Source organism: Drosophila mauritiana, chromosome 3L, assembly GCF_004382145.1.
Source record: "Drosophila mauritiana strain mau12 chromosome 3L, ASM438214v1, whole genome shotgun sequence".
In the NCBI taxonomy this organism is placed as follows: domain Eukaryota; kingdom Metazoa; phylum Arthropoda; class Insecta; order Diptera; family Drosophilidae; genus Drosophila; species Drosophila mauritiana.
In genome coordinates, this window is record NC_046669.1 from 12,766,657 (window position 1) to 12,789,089 (window position 22,433).

Here is a 22,433-nt window from a genome sequence, read left to right on the forward strand (position 1 = left end):
CGAAGGCAATAATTATCGAACCGAAAGCCCGACTGGTCCACATGTATATTGAAGACCATTGTGGCCCATCTGGCTGGCTGGCTGATTGTATGATGACCATGTTGAAAATGCTCATTAAAGGTACTTCAGAAATTAAAGCATTTCACAATTGTTCCAAAAGCGAGAGCAGCTCCCCCGGACCAGGTTTAGAGTTCAGAGAGATTGAGATTTCGTTTTCGATTCGGTCCGCCATTTATCAGATGTTGTTATCTATGTATAGTTGGCTTTTGGTCTTCGTTCCGAAGCTCAATTAACGTGGTCTTGAATGTCTTTCTGAGGTCAAACGTGGGGGCGAAACCGATGATTTTGGGTTGGTTGTGGGAGGGGTAAGGGGTACGGCTAGAGAGAAAAGAAAGGCTAGATTTAACACTCAAATTCATTCTTCTGGCTGCTTTCATAGAAGCTGGTAATTTCATTTTTCCGCTTCATAACGCAACTGCCACAATTACATAGTGTTAGCTTTGGCGGCTGATTTCTTTAAAGAATAAAAGGAAATATTCTAGTTTTTTATAAGTAGGACACTTCGGTTTTCAAAGTGGTAAGAATGAAATATAATTGATGCCGAATGTTGGCATACCTAATACGACATGATTTCTTAATAATTAGAAAAAAATCTGTCTGTCATAGGGAAAAAACCTGCTCAAAAGTTTCTTAACGGATTAATGCCTCATCTTAACATCAAGTTAGTCGGTTACGGATTCACTTATCACCCTATTTAGTCATGGTCGGCCATAAAACCCAAGGCAGGTAACACGTGAAACTTAAGCTCGGGGCGTGAAGACACCCAGCCACAGATGGATGGATTCAACCGCTCCTCACTCCACAAAAACTCATAAAGTGCCCAAAGACAGTTTTCATTTGACAAAAATTTGTGTGCATCTTTTGGGTTTTTTGTTACACCTTACAATGGCCATAACACTGAGCCCAGCGCTGTTTCGTGGGCCTAAAACTGCACTGCTCTAACTCGTCGGACCCATGGATCCATGCCATGGACCCATGCCGAGTGCTGTGAAATTTCCCAACAATAACCCGGGCCCAATTGTCCCGCTGCGAGGAGAAGACTGTGAAGAATACCATGACGCTAGGCCCATGCTGTGAGTGTGAGCTCAGGGGCTTGGTTCGTTCTCCTGCTCGACTCACATTAATTTCTCATCATTTGGCATTGGCAGGCAGTTTGGTTAGGGAAGGGTCGGTCTCAGGGAAGGGACTACCAACTGCGTATTAATGGAAATGTTATAAGAGATTAGCAGGCATCCGCACCGAGAGATACAAAGGTGTCCAAGAACACACTGGGTACAATTGCAACCGTATTTGTGCGCCTAATGCAATTTTTATGCTGCGTCCCATACGAATGCCATTTGCAAACAAGAAAGGTACTGACTATGCAACTCGGGCGTGATCTACCTAAAAACTCAACTCATTATGGTCAATCATGGCAGTCCATTTGGATTTTCGTGGCCCCTTCGGAATTGCGCAAGACTTTCCCAACAATCGAGTGGTAATCAATCTGACAAGCTACCGCTTTTCGAGGCAATTGTTTTCTCCGATTGTTTCCCTACATGGGGCTGAAAATGAGGTCATGTTGGGAAATATCTTCCAGGGAGAAGATAACAAAGGAGGAAATGGTCTAAGGTTGCAACAATGTTGGTAAGGATAAGCAACTCGACAACGCGCAGATCGGATAACTATATCGGATTGCAGGAAATACCTTTAATGCGTTCAATTATGATAAATGAATACTTTCAAATTTAAGATGTACGATTTAAGATTTTGTACACAGAATCATTAACTTATTTATGGCGAAGGAGAGATAATATCTCATGTGTGATTAAGTTATGTATGTTGTGCTTTTTTCTGTTGCTGAAAGTCCAAAACTCATTAACCTACCTCCAAAGTGGACCATTATGGACCAATCCCAACTTCGTTGCTCCTGATGTGTTGCACACACTTAAAATAGATTAATTTTCCCTCAAGTGCCAGAGCACTCGTAAATGCAATTTCTGTTGAACAAAAATCGCGTAAAAGGGAAAAATCAAGCGGCTAGCAGCCACTGCAGCAGCAACTCAAGCGACAGCATTTTTAATTAAATAATTATTATAATTGTTGTTGTAGCTTAAGAAGATTTTCATTTTCAGATTTTTTATTTTTTCGCACATTGCCCATGTGAGAACGACGCATAAAAATTAAAAAACATGTATAAATGCTCGGTGGTGTGTGTGTGTGTATAATTATGTCAAAATATAAGACCCACAAAGTAAACGAAATTTCGCAACAGCGAATGTGTGTGTGTGTGTGGGTGGGCAAGTGCGTTCGAAACTTTTGCAAAAATATTTTAAATTAAAATTCAAATGAAAGGAAAAAGAAGGGGGTCAATGGGTAAGCCGATTGTATGAGTACACTATTTTATAATAAATGTATAAAGTTCATGTACAAAGTTGTTATTAACTTATTTTTAAGCTATGTGTTTTTTGATGGCTTGTTTAAAAACAAAAATTTTATTTAAGTTAAAAAAAAAAACGGTCTGAAAACCTGAACAAAATTTGTTGTCTTACCAAATTAAAATTTTTTTATATCCATTTTTTTACCCAATATTATATTTAATGCTAGATTTGCAGCAGAAAAGAAAGAAAGCGTATTGTATGAGTGTTGAGACCATTGATCGAATATATACCCTTCGACTTGGTACTACTCGGTAAATAAAGGCGTGTAAATCTGGCAGGAGCCCTGTGCAACCTCCCACCATTTCAAGAACCGCCTTGCTGTGGCAAGTTGCAACCTCAACGACTGACAAACAGTAAACAGAAATCGGAAAACACCAGCAGACACACGTCGAGGAATCATGTGCTACTCCTGGGAAAAAGCAATGGGAATCTCTGCTTCGAATGGGCCAGCCTGCACGCAATAATGCTAAATTGTTTTTCAATTATTTTATAGGTTATGGTAATATTTATTTTAATTAAAAACAAATACGAACAACTGCAGACACGAGTACCGGACCCCGGGCACTGGCAATTTCTGAGCTCTTGTATTCTGCGCTGTTTTTTAGCGAGAATATTGGATGTCGTTCGAAGAAGGCAAAAAATTGGATTCATGTGCATCATTTAAGGGATACAAATAAATGTATAAAATACAGTGAAAAAATGCAACATCAGTTGATGGTTTTTCACGGCCATAACGAACCTTTATCAGCTACATGCAGAGTGCGTTAAACGCGAACTTTTATTTCTTGATGCAAATTCACCACGTCTCTTGTTCATTTGGCCTAAACCCTGCAGCTATTTATGACTGAGTTAATTTTTGGTGTTTTTTTCCGGAAAGAAATAGTAAAAGTAATAATACAACTTATTAATTAAGTATTTCGTTGGTTGGTTTATATTTCCGAAAATTTCACAATATATTTCGCAAAAACAAGCGACGAGGAAATCGATGTTTGACTCCGCTGCACAAAATGCATTTGCAGTTAGGAATTTCGTCGTGTTTTCCAGCATTTTCCGCTTGGGTAAATAGGCTAAATATTCATTTTGAAGACCGCACAATTTGTGGTCCCTGTTCAATCAACAAATCGTAGTTGCACCGACCGCAGTCAGATTTCAAATGGATTTCAATCCAGGCCCACAGTTTGGCCAGTAAAAAAACGGGGTAAACTCAAAACCCAGACTCGCACTTACTCATACGAATTATCATAAAGAACATAACATTCCACCAGTTAAGAGGATACGTGTGCTGAAATACCAACTAGCCGGCCTGCAGCGGAATTCAGACCCAGAACAGAATAGAACGGACTCCAACTCAAACCCGTGCCCATAAAACCCAAACCCGTCCCTCAATTTAAAACTCAACACCCACTCTGCAAAACTCGTCCCGTTTCGTTTCGTGTGTTGGCAGCATTAGGAGAAGTTGCAATTAAAACTCATTTTCGTTGAAAACGCAATTTTCCAGCGTGAATTCCATTTGGTGAACAAAGTTTTTCTGCACCCCGCCCAAGCTGATGATAAACTGAAATGAATTTTAAACAGTATTCATCGAGGCATTATCTCGGAGATACCAGCTGAGGGGATATTTTGCGCGAGTTGTGGGATTTTTTTAAGGGAACGGATATCAGTAGTTGACCTTTGATTGTTACTTTAAAAAAATGGATTTTCAAAGAAAATTTACTAAGGCACTTATTAGTCACAAATTTAGTAAATAAAAGCATACAATTTTCGGAATATTTCTATTTGTGTGATTTATTTTGCATATTTATAATTAAATGAAATAACAGATGTCCAATACATTTAAATAGAATTAATGAATTGGATAGGCACTTTTAACAGCGTATCTATTTGCTACCCTTTCGCATTTGACCATTCCGGGATGCTCCATTTGGAGGCTTTGTGTACTTTGGCAGCGAATTTCGAATGCATCACAATGATTTTCAATAATACGGCATATAGAGCGATGACCTGAAGCAGTGCTCCCCAAAATTCGCAACTCCTCGCCGGCCAAATTCAATTATGAGTGGACTCCATTCAGTTTGGTTTGCGGACACCCAACTCTTGCCCGGTTTTCCAAACTGTTTTCCACACACACACACACACACACTGTTGATTGACGACTGCATTTTGGAAAATGCCGTGCGAATTGTTTTGTGTGTGTCTGTTATCACGACTGACATCAAAGTGCAACATTGTTGAATGCCAATGCAGCAACAACACAGCGACGGCAGTGTGATGAGTTTTTAAATTTGTTATTAAACGTTTTTGGTCGATTTGAATTTAGATGAAATTGCTATGCCCTCGCCCGTCCTTCACAACTCCACACCACTCATTCTAAATTTTCCTGTATCTGTTTGCATTTTTTTTTCAGCCTCTGATTTTTCATCTCGCCGTGGAGTGGGAGGGTCAGGTCCGATTTGGCGATTCAAATTCTATAAATTTGCTATTTTGTTTGACCGTTGTACGCATATTGGCAAATTGAGTTTTGAGCGGGTCGAATGAACTCTTGTTTCTTTTTTTTTGCACATTTTCCCCCTGTTTGGCCTGTTTTCGATTTGTTTGATTTCCCCGCAGTTTTCCTCTTTCGCGCGGTGTCTCTAGTTGGCCTTTGGCAAATATCATTAAAATATTGTTGAAACAATTTCGGTCGATTGTCTCTGTGGCTGATTGAATTTTTAAATAGCCAGCGGTTCCGTTTTTGCGCTTTGAGTGTATGAGTGCATACCCCAAAAAAGTTAGATGAATTCATTTTTTGTGCTTACGTTATTCAAGAATGTTTTACACAGCTTTCATTCACACAGGTTGTCAGAAAATTGTGTGTTTTTTAATTTATTGCACTGGATTAAGTTATGTGTATATCTTGTTGCATTTCAGGGGTATAAGATAAGCTATCCCTATATCTGATAAGCACAAGCCTATTAGATATACTGCCCCACCAAAAAACCTGATAAATTAACTACACCTGCTAACGTTTAACCCTAAAACCTTCAAATAGTCAAAGACCCTTTAATTATCTTCTCAAACTGCCAAACACTTTGAAGTTCAAAATGACCAACAAATTAATTGGTCTGCGAAGAATTCCAACGAACCGAAAGCCCAAAGAAACCACAAGACTTTGACAAAAGCCGACCACCAATTTTTAAAGAAGCATTTAGAAATCAATAGAATCACATTTATTTAAGCCAAGAAAATCCCAATCGAAACTCCATTATGTTGCCAAAAAAAAAATAAATGGGGGAGAAAAGGTAAAAGAATTCAAAGAAGAAACAGCGTGACAGATTATGCAAACTAATTACACAAAATTAGTTGAGATTTATGCCCCGAAAAAGTTCCGAAAAGCCCAAAAGAGTTTTGATACTCCCCGTGCCGTTCACCTCACCGCATTTATTAATCAATTCAATTTTTGCCGCTCGGCGTGAGCTTGAATTTTTTTGTTGAGTTTTCGAAGTTGGAGCGTTGGAGCATTGGAAACCCGTTTGACAAATAGTGTGACATAATATTAAGGGTGGGGGAATGCAGCGGAGAAGGGTCAGCTCGAGGTTCACGTCTCCCTTTTGGGTCTTACAAATTTGTACGATGTAGAGCTTAATTGGTGATTAACCACCTGTAGATTGAACTGCATTTCCACGGACCAGCTCGGCGAGAGAAAGAAAAGTCGTGCCAGGCCAGGTCCCGAAATGAAGACGATGCCATGTCTCTGGAAGCCCCCGACCACAGCCCCAAACTAAAACTTCAACTCAAATCCATACCCAAACCCAGTCTCCTTGCAGGCGAATGTCACTGCTGGACTAGTTCTCCGCAGAACAAGATTTATGGTATACAAGACTCGGTTGGCCCGATGTTGCTGTCAGCGGCAGAGAAATGTTGAAACGGGGTTGGTGAGGAGTGGTGGGGAGGGGCGAGTTTTCCATGGAAATTGCTGCACTCGCCTTGGAGTCTTTGGGAAAATAATTCATTTCGATTTGTCAATGAAGCGCTTAGATTATCTCTCTATTAATTATCGTTTATGGTTTGTTTGTTCGTTAGTTCGCCTCGGGGCTTGGCTCCTTATCTATGGGGGCGTCAAAGAACACGCTCTGTACGAGAACGGTTCCCATGAACCTTCCGTCGAGATAACAGCCAGAGTTTGTTCTATTTCACCTGGTGGGCAGCCGCCACCACCCGCTCACTTAAATGCAGAGCAAATTGGCCAGACCAAATATTGTGGCACTACCAATCGAGATCTATCTAGTCCACCGGGTGCTCATCCCGAGCCTCCACTATTAGAATGCTAATATAAACATGAAAACTGAAACTTATTACAAAACCCATTAGTTCCTCTGGTTTTTGGTTTACTTTTTTCTTTGTCCTCGGACAGTTTGCCGGGTCCGTTGGTTGATTGCCTCCCGAAACATTTATAACGTTTTGGGTGTCTTCTCACATTTGTTGTACTCTATAAATTTTAAGGTACTTAGCTTCGAGTTAAACGTGTAGAGTATTATACAATCTGCGCTCATTGATTAGGGACTGAACTGAAAGATTAATGTATAATGAACTAAGCATTGATAATTCCAGGAAACTCTATAAGATCAAGCTAATAAAAATATGGATTTATAAACATGATGATGGAAAAAATATACTGAAGAGCTTAAGATAATATTAACTACTTTATGCATGTCCCGGAAAGAGTCTACAAAATTCCTCGTTCCTTCCAGCGGTCTGGATTTTCCTTCCTTCGATTTCTTTTTCTTTTGCGGTTACATGTGAACCGATGCCCGTTGGCGCTTTTCCTGGGTTTTCCTGCGCTATCCAACGACCAATCAATGCCAAACTGATGATGTTAATCTGACTGGCCCTTCTCCTGCTGCCACGGCTACTGGCAGGGCCACGCCCCCTGGCTGGCAGTTCCCATTTACCCTTAAGTTAAAATTCATTTGAATATACAACATCCTATTTCAATTTAAATTCAAATCCGCAAACATTTGCCACGAACATTGCCAAGTCCAGGAGAAAACTGACACGAGCCACGCCCCCTTCTGCAGGCGGTTGGGACACATACCCGGGCATATCAAGAGTTGGCCATCGCCATCGTCATCCTCGGTCGTCCTCCAATCTCCAACCTCCATCCAATAGCTCCTGCTCCTGCTGCTGGTGCTGGTGCTAGCGACTCCTCTCATGGACCTTGTCGTCGTCGTTGTCGTGGACGCTGGCAAATGCCACTTACTCCAAAGTGCCGCAACGATTAACATCTACGACCTGATGGGCGAGGAGCTGGCAGCAAGCAAGCAGGGATTCCGGAGGAGGGAGCTCCAACTACTGACTGCTCCACATGACCAGGCCACCTACCGTTATGTATCTGAAGCCGGCACTGCTCCACTGCGATTCGTTGTGGCACTTTGTAGTGTGTATCTTTTGCATATCGCCGGCCATGTATCTTCAAGTATGAGTATCTGCGACACCGAAATTGCAAAACCAATTTAAAAAACGTTTCGCAAAACATTCCGCTGATAGTTATACACCAAATAGGAATCTGCTCGTGAGTGAAAAATATACATTTTTTCATTTAATTAAACGTTTTTTTCCCCACTTTTTCCTGGTTTGATAACGAGTTTCTGGTGTCTGGGTCGAGAGGGTACATTTCTGTGTTTCAGAAATGTTTCCAATTTGATTGAGCTGTGTGGCGGGAAAGTGACAAGTGCCAAGTTTGAGGTTTTCTAGGTTAGTTTTGACGGAAAAATGAGGTTAGTGTGGGTTTGCAAATTGCTTGAATGAATAATAACAATTAAAATGCTGGAAATACAAATATTATTTCCTTGCCTTAAACTTTTTCCAGCAAACATTTCACTTCACCTGCTCTCTTAGTGCCACATTTTTTGTGAACCCATCGAAGCTCTTAATATTTTGGTTGACATTAATGCCAATATTTGCGCTGACTTGGCCATAAATCTTAAGCAGGCTGCAATAAATTAAATTAAATTACATTTTATATAGATTTTTTTCTGGGCTGTCGCCAAAGACAATGCTGGAGCAGGAAGAAAAAAAATATAAATGTATATATGGGGAGAGCTTATCACGATCGGGGACAAAAGGCACAGAGATTTTTTTCGCCGGCCTCACTTATAAATTATTTAAATGGAAAATAAAGCATCGGCCAGAGTCGAAGATCGCGACTGGACGCGGTCTGTTTGCAAATGCGGTCGAGTAGGAAATGTCATGAAAATGCTGCCCCGAAATGCAGGCCGAGTGCATCGTTTCATCGTACCATCCAATCGATACGGCGGCGATACTTGAGGTAGTAAAACACAAATTCACAAATCGAACATGAACAAAGCAAGAAATGATAAGATCACGATTGTTCCTCTCGTTCCTTTGGAAAGTAGCAGGTTCCACATTGGCGCTGCACTGCATCTTGTCCAAAAACCGAACATTTAATTGCGATCCACGTTCTGCACGAGTGAGAGGAGATGCAGGACGGCCGTTGTGGTATGGGGGATCTGTTTCAGTTTCAGCCTGGGTTCTGACCAACCAACCGATCGACGGATCGGCCAGCTTGTGCCAGTTATGCGCACGTATGCAAAGGAAAACTTTATCTGACAGATTTGCGTGATAAGCCGGCACAGAAACAGGGAGAGAGCCATGGATCGATCGCTTCCTGGAGTGAAATATTGCCCAGATGCAAGCAGCCAACAATCTAACCAACCAACCAACCAGCCAACCTCCTGCCACAATTTTCTGGCCAAATTGGCAGTCTGGCTGCTGGTGGTACACGCAAAGGGACGAACTTTGTTCGAATTCCGTCCTCATGTGGCTCCCAATTGCTGGCACTGCAATTGCTTCTTGGCCATTTAATGAGCCAAGAACTTGCTTTCGGACCAAACTGACCGGAGTGTGAGTAAATATATGCAAGAAGCTGAACAAACGGATAAAGCAGCAAAAAATAGGGAAGCCCAAAATAAAGTTCGATGGCCTTAAATGTAGTGGACTCTTCTAACTGTTTTATATATTTATGGCAATGGTAATATTTAAAGGGTCATAGATTTACTCCAATTAACAAGTAAATTACTCTTGTATTAATACACAATTTCTAAAGTCTGATATTAATTACTATTTATTAAAAAGCCCTTGAAAATCTCTTGTGCAATTACCAACTTTCAATTTAAACTTCCCATGTTTACTTCATAAACTCCTTGATCCTCAATTGTGCCCTAGGCCTTGGTTAACACAGAAAAAATAAAAGTTTTTTCGCCCCCGATTTTCCTGCCCTCGATTCCGTAATAGGGATCCATTACTTAATGCCAAAGCTCCTTTCCGAGGCATTGGCGATAAGAACAAAGTTTTCGGCTTGGCTGGAAAATCTTCCATTTCTGTTTGGCTTCGCTTTTCCGTCTGCTGGCGCACTTTCACCTAAAAGTTGACAAAAGTTCCCCCAAAGAAATTGCAGTTAAAAGGAGGAAAGTGTGACAAAGTATCCACATCGTGGGGTTGAGTGTCTGAATGTCCATTGAAGTGTAGAATTTGATTGCAGTTCGAGATGTCTTTATGTGTGTGAGTGCGAGAGTATATGATGAGCGTCTTTTGGATTTCGAGCGATTGTCTTTTATGGCTTGGAAAATCAACTTTTGGCTAACAACGCTTCGATGCGTTTCTTGCAAAGGGAAAATCGAGTGAACTTAGCTTCAGCACAGCTTAAAGTCTGAGAGGCGTAAATTCACTTAAATTATGCGTAAACGTCCAAGTTTTCCTCAGCATGGCGGCAACAATTTGCTGACTCACTTGCAGAGTGGGTAAAAATCCCGCTGCCACAGCCTCCCCAGCTCCAGCCCCCTTGTGACCCACATTTATACGCTCGAATTGATTTCCTATGCTCAGCTTTGGCAATCAGAGCCGGCTAACACACGCGGCGTATACGCAACGAGCTCCCTGCATGGCCATTTTTATTTGCTGTAAATCTGTAACGAAGGCACGCACTATTTTCCGGTATGTTTATGCTGTGTCGGCGGTAACACTCCAAGCCCCAACCCCACATGATCCCTTATCGCCTGGGTCCCTTTCGGTTTTGATAATTTAATGCCTGTTTGAGTTAAGACAGTGAAGGCCCTTTTTTGCCGGCCATGATTCCTCATGAGTTGTTTTCTGCTCCTCGCCACACACATAAACTACAATATTTAATTGGTTCGAAGCCCTTTGCCTAGACACGTCCTTTTCCCGACTTTTTTTGCATATTTAATGCAATTACCAAAAGGTTCTCTCCCATCGGAATTGGCTCAACCCGAAAGTGAAGGGAACCGAAATTGATTTAGCTATCCTGCTTGGTGCCAAACACCTTGGCCAGGCTATTGATAGGCCATAAACTGCAAGTTCGAAGGAAATTGATACCTTAAAATGCGAAATAGGTGTCTTGGCCAAAAGGCGACCTCGAGAAGAAAATAAATCTTGGCTGACAGCGAAAGTTAACTGATTTTCGAAAGCCTTTAGTTAGTCTAGCACTATTCTTCTAGCTGCAGGCTACATACAAGTAAAACGAAGCTAAAAGAAAAACGCAATGAGAGGCACATTTAAAATAGATTCTAATATATTTAATTTACATTACACCAACTTTTTCTAATAAAGTAAACAAGTAATAGAGTACCACCTAGCATTCAAGTTAAATTATTTGTTTTAGAAACTAATTTCCAGCACTGGTGCCAATCTCAATTTAAACTTTTATTTTATTTAAATCTGATGGCTTTGCACTTTTTACCCCAACCTTTGTTCCCGGCAATGATAAACAAATCGGAACTTCCCCAGTTCCCCCCTCCCAGCTCGACAAGCGCAAGTTTATGTGTTGCCGCGAAATCTCAAAACAATCAAAGTGCCCAGGAAAAAAAGTGGTGGTGGAGCGGGTGAAAGGCGGATGGTTGATGGTTGGACTGTGGTGGGGGCTTTTGGAAAAAGGGACCAAAACTCAAATAATATCCAGCTTTTGCTACTGTTTCACATCGCGTGGGCGTTGATGTTTGCTCTCCGAAAACAACAACACCAACAACAACAGGGGGGGCAGCAACTTCAACTTTAGTGCGAAAACTTTTGCCACTTAACTTTCGCGAATGCATCAGCATCAGAGGGGAAATGCTGGAGGAGATGGCGGCTTGGAGCTGTTTGGCCGACGGAGTGCGCCAATCCCCAGATTCCGCAGACTCCTGGCACTGGCACTGGCAAAGCAATTAAAATTATTGCCGGGCGCAAAAAGTAATATTTTCCAAGTGCTAAATAAACACACTATAAAATGGCAAATGCCCCATGATTCCCGCCTCCTCAATTTTTTATCACTAACCCCAGCGCACATACGGTGGGAAAAAAGTTGATTCGTGGAAATTTTTGTTCGGCATTTATTTACATATGCGAAGACGCGGTACGAAGAACTTTTTCTTCAACCAGAAAATGAGGCTGCCAAAAGCCCACGTTGAAATCAGGAAAACTCTCCGAAAAAACCCTTGAAAAGTTTCCGGGAGTTTGAGCACTCCCAAGTTAAAAGAAAAAGAAAATTACAAGTGGAGGGAACTGAGATAGATTGAAAATGATTTAAATTCTTTTATCGTCTTACTTTGACTACTTTAAAGAATCAATAAAAAGGAAATTTGTAATTAATATATTTGTATTAAAATTCAACAGATAACATATTTTAATGCACCACAACTAGCTGTAATAATTCGAATGATTTCTTGAATTCCATTTATTTGCAACTCATCGATAGACACTTGGCAAACCCAACAAGCCAAATGAAATCTGCTTACATACCAAGGCTCACATAATAATAAATTGAAAACCGAAATCGATTTAGTTGTAACCAAGTTTATGGTCATAGAAACTTAGCACCGGCGACCCCGGAAACCCAGCATCCCGGATAGGAAAGAGCAAAGTTCCTGGCTAAGTTGACCATAAAATTGCACACAAATCGCATCAACTATTTAGTTGGCCGAGTCGATACACACAGCACAGACAAATAGAAGAGGGCGGCCAGTGAATATGTGTACTTTGTGTACCTGGGCCAATAAATAAACAGCAAATATTTTATGCAAATTTTCAATTTAACACAGCATTAAATGCACTCACGCACACCTGCACAGCCCACACGACGACGACTCCTTCAGAGATCAATGTAAATTCCCTTGGCAGGACAAACAACACCTGTGTGCGAATGTGTGGCTTAAAACGGCCCATAAACCGCATGCGATTCAATGGAACGCAGCAGCATTTTGTGGTAATTTTCATAATTTACACAGATACTGAGCGAATGGCACACCTTAATGTTATTTGACTACGGGGAATCGCCGGAAGGCGGGATCTGGACGGGTTTGGCACTATTCAGTTCAAAATCATTGGACGTAATTTGTTTGTCTAGTTGTCCCGGGCACTTTATAGGCGTGAAAATCAATGTATTGATAAGATATTTTCAGCAAATACAATTATTTGACAAATTGCTAAGCAGCTTACAAACATAAAGGGATGAAAAGGCTTGGGCAATTTCCATAAATCATCGATTGCGGTAAAGCTTGACACAGGTCAACTATGATTTATCAAAGTCCAAAAGTGTTTGATTGCCTGCCTTTGAGCCGGAGAAACTTTTCCGGAGCTCATAATGCGAACTTATTTACTTTGGCCCACTCATTAACTGCGCCCCTTCGAAAACCAAGTTAAAACTTTGCCCTGATTCTAATAAACTTTGACTGCAAAGTTCATTACCAAAAATATATCCTGTAGCATCTTTGGCTCATTTTCCACTCATTTTGCCATATTTACGCAAGGTGACAGGCTCATGATTAATACGGGTGTGCCTCTGTGGGGGTTTCAAGGGAGGCTCCTGGGAAGGATTCCTGGTTGGGGTGTTGGCAGTCAAAAGGTTCCTGGCATGTCATTAACCGACTCCCACACACTCAGCCCGCATAAACTTCTTCGAATGTAAATAGATGTGGAACGAAACTTTGAAGTTGACATTGACCAACCCCTTTATCGGTAGATTGTAATTTAAGATTTCGGAGAGTGACACTTAAGATTGGTTTCTGATATTATCCTTGTTTCAAACAAACTTTTTTAGTACCATAAAAAACAATTTGAAATGACAATTAACCCATTATTAATGATTCATTTTTAAATTCTAAAAAACATTCCATAAGAACCTTTTATTACCACAGTTTATTATAAATAAAAAAAATCTCCATTATACTTCCTTATTTCGAATACCCCTTTTTCTTTTGCTTTTGGGAGCATCTCCAATCGTTGATGACCGTAGTAAAATCCTTTAAAACCACATTCCCAAACCCATAAGTTTTAGGATACTGGTCACTTTGACAGAGTGCGAAGGCCAACAAAAAAGACTGACGAGGATAGACTGGGAAAATATTTTACTTTCGCCTCTATCGATTGACCGACTTAAGTAAATACCCTAATTTAAACCGCATGATTGATTGCTGCTCGGCAAGGAGCGAACGTGAGTGGAGAAGGCATCCTTCAATATAAACACAACCGGAACTCAGCTCCTACACTTCAATTTTTGGCCTGGCGTCAAAGTTGTCGCCTGGCTCCGGATTTCGTCCGTTTCACGGGGTCGGGGAGCGGAAGTACTGGGTTAAGCCTTGGGGTTATGGGGATGACTGGGCTGGCAAGTCATCACGGACATTGCACTTTGGCTTTGACCATCAAGATTTTCGGGGCATTGTGGCGGCGGTCCTTTTTTGGCACAAGGACTCTCGAGGCGATTTGCTCGTTTCCTGGCCGGCGGAACAGGGGAGTGGCTGGCAGCTCATTTATAAAATTTCCCAGCTGGGTTGTTGCCTGGCGTTTTGAATCGAACAAAGCCTTGGGGCCAGCACATACAGGATCGGGTCCCGAATCATGCAGGAAGAAACAGGACTCTCAAGCTTATATGTACATGTATGAAAAATGAATGGCGCCTAGACGCAGGATGCGGACGTCTTTATGGTAATCCAAGATGATGCCCCTTTTTGCGGTTGACATGATTCACTTGGGCGATAAACCAAAGATAGCAAAAAGTCAGTCAAAGCCCAAATAGTTCTTGGGTTAAGGATGCGCAGCACAAAAGGACATTGGCGGCGACATTTTGGCAGCCCTTTTGGCATATCATTTTGGCCATTTCTCGGCTGTCTGCCTTACTCGCATTTTTTATATTTTTTTAAAGCAATTTTCAACGTTTGAATAAACATTTCATTTAATTTGAGCGCAAACAAAAATAATAAAATAAACAAACGGAACGGAAAAGCCCCGGGGAAAGACCTGGGGGTGATGTGGAAAACAATTTGGCCGACGGGCGCCGACGAAACTTTACGTAAACACGTAATGCTCTTTACGTTGTTGTACAACGCAGCCGCCGCACGCAACGCGAGCATTTTTGCAATAAGAAATTCAATTTTCAGCAACATTAGAGGCCAGAACTTGACTCCGCGACTACGTGTGCAACAGGGATGCAACGCAGCAGCCGCAGAAATTACAACATTTTGCATTCATTCCTTCCTTTGTTTGCGCTCTCTGTGGATAAATTGCACACTCTTTCACTTTACTTTTACCAGTTGAAATTAAAATGCAAAGTGAATTTATTGCGGACCCGCAGGAACTGAACTCGAATCCCGCAACTCAACTCGAACGGAACAAAGTCTGCGTGCGGCACGCTCGTCCCATGCAAATTCTGAGTTTCACCTGTTATCGATAAGCCAGGACATTTGCCTATCGCCAAAGGCGTCGTGTAGAAGTTTGCCTAATTGTCAACGCCGTTTCCTGGATAAGCGTGTTTCATGAGCCGATAAGAAATATTAGTTTGCATTCTATGTTATTAAAAAGTATTTAAATTTTATAACGTTGCTTTTCTACATGCTATAGCCTTAGAAAATATAAGAATTGTGGTAATAAATATATATAGACACTGAAAATATGGAAAGTTTATTAAATGCTATTCATTATAATTTTGTCCATTTCCTCAATGAATAATAAACTTTTCACCCCTTACATAAAGTTATTTTGGCATCATATCGTTTTGAAGATGATTGAATTCGTTGGAAATTCGTATTTTAAGCATTTCCTTGAAGAGCGACAAAGCATTTGGATTTATTATTCAACTAATCAAGTATTTATTAGAATGCCCCGGGGGTTGACTGACACCATAGGCATAGCTGTTGATGGTCCCATCCCCCTCCCAAATCTTATCCTTCCCCAACCCGGCCACCCTTTCACTTGGCACACACTTTCACTTATTACCGTTTTCCGGCCGCCCCCGGGGGACATGGACCCGCCCAAATGGCCGACCAGCACGTAACCTCCACCCGCCTCGGGGGTTCCCCCCTTCGGCCGCTATGTCCCCCATGTGGACAACGTATCTCTTTCGGCTTATCTGCCACAACCGCCGCCTGTGCCTGCGTCTGTGACGTGTCCCGATGTCGTTAACTCGCGCGTGCCCCATGCTGCCGGCATATAGAGTGTGCAGTGTTTTCACCTGTCAACAATATTTCATGCCCACTGTGCATTGTGCATTAGAATGACGGCGGGGCAACAGCTGCCCGTTCCCGTGTGTTCCTCTATTCCGGTTTACCCATTCCATAACCCCGATTTCCTTCCCGGTTCAACTTTCTCCCTTTTAATAACCATCCCCTTTCCTTTGCCGCCATCCCTGTGCGCCTAGAAAAGTCGATCAGGTGGAACGCAGCGTGCAGTGTTTACGCCTTCTGGCTTGCCGGTTGGTTCCGGCCTTCTTTTGCGAAATTCCCACTTTTCCCACTCAACCTTATCAGCTTTTGCAGCCAGCTAATCAGTGATGTCAAGTATTGTCATATGCATTATAAGAAGAAATTTAATGGATCCAAACATAGAAGTAGGATACCAAAAGGTATAACACGTTTCTCATAAAAGAAGTTGATATTCATAATAACTGGGGAACTTAAATTAGCAAACTATATACATATAGTATAGAAAATGACCAATTCGAATATGAATTATATCCGCGTTGAATGAAAACTTCGCTAGTTCGACAGCACTGCTGCTGCACACACATGTTTGTCCTGCGCCTAATTTTGGGTTGCGTGCACCATGCGTCGCGTCACGTTGAATACGACTTGCGTGCAGCAAAATAACTACTTCGTGTTGGCAGCTCTACGTTGTTGCCGCTTATCATGGGCCCGAAAATTGCCATGGCAACAACAAGTTGAAAACGCAATTTTCGGCTTTTGCATTACAGTTTTACCCCCAAAAAAACAGAACAGAACAGTCCGCCCTTTTACAATGCGGGCAATTTGAATGGAAACAGATGTATGCATCGATTATGTATAATGATGCAAAAAAGTGCTTGTCATTGTTATGGTATAAAATACTTCTGTTGATTTAGCAAGAAGCTAAAATTAACATTAGTATTCTAATTTTGAGGTCTATATATCTGGATTTCTCTCTCTTAACCATGTTGGCCTGCATATAACTTTCTTATTTGGCACATAAGTGCTAATTGAAGAAGAATCTGCGCTACATTGCAACAATTGCACTAAGTTTAGTTGATTTCCAGCTTCCGACATGAATAGTTCAATGTGGTTTTCAATTTGTGCAACGCTTTGTTTGACTTTTTTGCAACAAGTTGCATCTCAAGATGTTCACTCCAGATCTAAACGTTTTTTGATATTTCCACGACAAGCGCCCACAAGACACCAGGTAATCTTACTTTTAATTGAAGTGAATATCACATAATTTTAATGATTCATCTATTAGTTTATTGCTGGTATTGGTATTCCTGCTGATCTTGAGTATGAATCTCTCACTGTTGGCTATGTCCTTAAAGCGGAGTACTATCTGCCCTATAATGCAACCGTCTACAGGCAAAACCCACTGTTTCCTGAATACAAACCAAACACCATAGACGCCCAGGATCAGCGGAAATTATTCATGAAACCCACAGATTTGCGCTGGCAACTATACCAATTTATCGAACACATGCTTAATGGGTATGATCATCTTACTTTTATTTCAATTATGATTCTTAAATTGTGAAATAGGTATGGATTAAATGGTCATGAGTGTCTTTTGGAGGCCATATGCGAGGCTAATAACATCAAATTTGCGAAGGACTTTAGTACTGCTGGAGAAATGTTACACTTGCTTTTAAGGTGAACCATCTCATAGTTCATTTTGTATTTTTAAAATATTTAAAAATTTATTTCTTTATGCAGTCCTTCTTCTACTTTAAACTCGGAGTCTAATCGAGCTCTGGATTTTATATTAGCGGAAAAAGATGGATCACGAAGGGATTGTTCAAAGTATGACTGCAATACAAAGATAATTAATTGGTTTTCGTTCGTCAACAAAATGAACTTTTGATATAAAATAAAGATAAATAAAATAAATCAAATAAGTAGACATTAATTAGTATTATAAGACACACTTGGTTCCCTTAGACCAAGTTAAAGGCTTCGGAATCTCTAATTAAAGCCAAGGAATACGTTGAATATTTGGTGTCGGCTATGGATAGCAGTATTTGATATGGATGCAGACAGCGAGGTGGCCCGACCCCATCTGACATATCAATAGCCCCACCTGAATCACCTTGTTTTCCTCCTATTTCATAGCCGTAGAGTTTCAATTTAAAATTCATTGAAATTTCGAACGTTCGTGGCCCGCAGACACGCCAAACGTGGAACACAAAAAGCTGCCCCGGGTTGTTTATAGGATTTGTCAAACACACCGAGAGACAGGAGGAGGAAAGTACAAAATAAAAAAAAAAGAGGAGGAATCTCGCCGGCGCGTCATAGTCATCACCCTGACAAAATCCCGGATCACAAAAGAGCGACAGGGTTGATTGCCTTTTACAGTTTGCAATCGCACCCACATGCCCACCAACCATTCCAGCAGTACCGTCCGTCTTTTGTCGCATCGCATCAATTAAAGCATTACAATGTCATAATCAAAATGACAAATAGAATTACGCATGATGGGAAAGGCAGCAGCCGACGGAGCAAACTCCTCTTGTGGTGGTTGATAGCCGGCAATCCGCATCACCCAGCACCACCCATTCCGCAGGACTTGTAGCATTTGATTCCCTGGTCCATCTCGATGTCGTTTTTTGTTTCGAGTCACTTTCCCAATTGGACCGAGTGCCAGACACCTATTCAAATTAATCCTTTGTAAGCCCGCCAGCGGAATCCACCACCACTTGGCTATCTGCAAGGTGCACTGCGCTTCTGTGATTCCCCGGGGGAAATGGTGACAACCCTGGCTGCCATTCACTCTTCTTCCTGATGTCAAATAACGGTTATTACGACGCATTATACCAATTGAGCGTGTACTTTAAAAAAGGCTTCACAATGATTACCAAACCCCGATGATAATGGTAATGGAAGCAAAAATGAAATTGCCTTCACGGTATGCACTTTATATAATACCCTTTAATATTTTAAAAATCAGTTAACGTCTTAAAATGACATAATCTTAAGAAAATGTATTTTTAGAAATGTATTTTGATGCACAAAATATTTTTATTTAATTTTTGAACCCAATTGCAAATGAAACCAACATAAAGAGCATAGAAAGGCTTAAAGTTGATTATAAAACTCTGATGACAATAAAAAAATTACCAATTATTCCGCACATGCTCAAAAGCAACAAAACCCCATATTTCGAACAAAAAAGTTTTAATCACACTTTGGCACACGCTTCTCTCATTAAATTTTCCCCCAACCGCCCAAAACGATTCTGTCTTTTGGCTGTTTTCTTAATTTGCGTACAAATTATTTGTCAGAGGGTAGAAAAAAAGGCCAAGCACAGCTGTGCCAAAAAGTTAAGCAACCGAAAACTCACATCACAGGGAAAATTCGCTCCACTTTGACATTTCCTTGGACTTATTCAATTACTTTGTTGTGCCCTTATCTTTGGGTATCCCTCTTTGGGATCCTTTATGATTGAATGTTGTAGTATAAAATTTGGGCCAGCTTAGGGCCAATTTTTTATTTTGGGTGAGAAACTTTGTTTGGCAATTTTGTAATGTTAAATTGAAAAATTTTCGGGGATTACTGAAGTTATTATGGATACAATGGCATATAAGTAAAAGCTCGAGGAGTTTTCACACTTCATTCCAAGGAAATGAAGAGAGGAAGTTATTGGGAAAGTTGGTCCTTAACTGATCAGAATCTGTGTGTCTCAATGGTTCAATAAAAAATTTAAAGATAATATTATAAACTTGTTTTATAATATTGAGTTAGCCTTTTCAGAGTACAAAGTTAAATTGATTAATTTCGAATAACTTTATTTATATTTTGAAATTTAATGTATAAAGCTAGTTTTCCACAACATCCCCAATTATATCCCAACATCCTGTTTAGCCAAAAACCGACACAAACTCACCTCATCGCAGTCAAATTATGTCAAAAATGAAGCATTTCCCTTACACACGACTGATGGATGACCCTTCGCACATGGAAGTGTTTTGGCCAACAAAAAAGAGGCAAAACAATATCAAACCAAAATTTGAGTATAAATATTTAGCTGTAAGCTATTTGCACTTCATGCTTGACATGCCACAATCTACTTTTAAAATATGTTAATGCCCATTTTACCTAACCGAAGCGTTTGAGGGCTTTCTGCTGGCCAAAAAATACCTATGCTGAAATATTTCTAAACTCGATGGGTTTTTGTTGTTTCGCTCTTTGCACCGAAATAGTTTGGGCAACAGCACGAAAAAAAAAATTGTTTTCGGAAAATAAATCAAATTGCTTATCAAAGAGATGATTTAGTGGTTGCCACAGGGTTTCGTAGAACGGTGGGGTTTTCGTGGCAGGGTTGGGCTTCGCCTTGGATCAACTTTAATAATTGCTCAAGTTGTGGCCTTTTGTGGTCCCGAGCCATAAGTCAATAAAACAGCAAGAAGCTGAAGTTTGAGGTGCTCACAGGAAGACTTTGCCCCTACCCAGCTTCCAGGTGGAACGCATCATATTATTATTATCTCTTGTGAAAATTTACGAGATCAAAAATTAAAATGCCCTCGAGCGGCAAGGAGAAGAACAACGCTCAAGAAATTGTTGCAGAAAATAATTTTATGGCTGGCCAAGGGTTGCCCCCTATTCGGGGTTGGGGGGCCAAAGTAATCTATAACCGCATCGGGTTGGGGGCGTCCTACATCCCTTCGGGCTTTTGCACGCTTCAACTGGTAAATTGTCCATTTATTATGCGGCAACGCCTCCTCTCTGAAAGCTTGCAAAATGAAGTGCCTGCCTAGAAACCTCCCCCAAAAAAGTCGAGGGCATTAAGACGAGCTGTCGGGTTTTTTTTTTGGGGGGTTGGATGCACTTAAGGTGCAGCATTAGCCGCACACTTTTGGCCAAGTAAGCGGAAGTTGCACAATTAGAAGAGCTAGTCAAAGTTTCGGTCCCGACCTGGCCCCTTTGAATGCATATTAAAAATAGTTTTCCCGGGACTCTGGCATCCAGCTCGTCTGTGAAATATCAGCAGCAGCAGCAGCTCCTCTGTCGATATGCATTAAAAGTTGTTGCCTGCCATTACATAAGATATTAGCTAAGACAGGTCAAGGATCAACGGGAACAGGAGCAAAAAATCCATCCCCGGACATTGAAAAATTAGAAATATTTCACCTGACAGGTGGGCGGTGGGTGGTTGGGGCTGCAGGAGAAGGAGTAAAGTGTGGTCAGCTGTTTTGCATTAAGTCGGAATTATGCTGGCAAGGATTTTCTGAATTTTTTCTATATTTTTCCCGTATTTTTCATATTGAACAGATGGTCGTTCGGGATAGGTTATGAGGTCAAAGCTAGAAAAATTCGATAGAAACATAAGCAGGTTAGTAAAGCTAGTGGCTAAAGTTTAAAGTATACATGATAAACAGATAACTCTAAATTGTTATTAATCCAGAAAAATCACTTGACCTTACTCAAGAAACTTTTCTTTAAAAGCACTTTATCTATCGTAAATGCTTAAAAGGCATTGACTAAAATTTCATTTATTAAGTAATGCTCAGTAGCCATATCTGAAAAAGGGATGCCGAGGCTGCTTAAAATGTATATATTCCCGAATCGCCATTATAAGGGATGCCAAATGTTTCTGTGTTCCACTGGCGGCTTCCAGTTAACGCTTCAATGGTGGCAAATGGCTAAATTCGGGGGCATAAAGTGAATTGTTTTATGCGCCGGGCGAAATGCTTTCTCCGCTGCCTTTTTTCTTGGCGCTGAGTTTTCTTTTTTGAAAAACGAGTTACACACGTGTCGCAAATGGTAGGGTTGCCCCTCAATCCATCCACATGCGTTTGGGCTGCTCTTTCGGCCAGGGTAATCGAAGTGAATGTGGGATCCCAAGGAGCTTGATGGCCGTCCGGGCTTCATAGATTATGGATGAGTTTCATAATGAGCCAATTTATACAAGTGTTTCCCATATGCGTGGGTGTTGGCCAGGATATGGATGTGTGTGCGTGTGCCACTGCATTGGGCCTCATCAAGGATTCCAACACGACTGTCCAAAGTACTTAGCGATGGATCTCTTCTTACTACTAGTTCACAAAAAAAGTTCCTTAGAGAGCAGTTCATATAATGTATAACTTATTTTTGTTATTTATTTACATTTTAGTGATCGATACAAAGGAGCCGATATCTTAGCCTCTTCAATATTTATAGCATTAATTATTTAATTACTAGTAAACTTTAAAATTATTTCTTAAATTCTTACTAGCTTAGGATACGAGAAGCGCTTTAAGTACTTTATTTTAAATGTCTTGCCTTTTGTCACATGGTAAATTAACTGCTCTACATTTCTGTTAGGAAAGTGTATTCAAGTGTCTAATTGGCGCAACTAACCTTTACTTCTGGTCTTTTTTTGGAAGCCGGGGGCTGTGGGGTAATGATATATGACACCCCAAAGAAGCTGCTGGCCAAAACGCCATTTGTTTAAACCAGACGAAGCGAAGCAGCAAAAGTGGAGGAG

General features: G+C 40.9%; 1 protein-coding gene across 1 annotated transcript; it reads left to right on the forward strand.

Annotated features, from left to right (window-relative positions):
• Window positions 1-17,036: 17,036 nt before the first annotated feature.
• LOC117141303 lies at window positions 17,037-17,834 on the forward strand. Its single transcript, XM_033304683.1, has 4 exons — window positions 17,037-17,171; window positions 17,229-17,461; window positions 17,513-17,623; window positions 17,687-17,834. The coding sequence occupies exons 1-4, from the start codon at window positions 17,037-17,039 to the stop codon at window positions 17,832-17,834; spliced, it is 627 nt and encodes a 208-aa protein (XP_033160574.1).
• The last annotated feature ends 4,599 nt before the right edge of the window (window positions 17,835-22,433 follow it).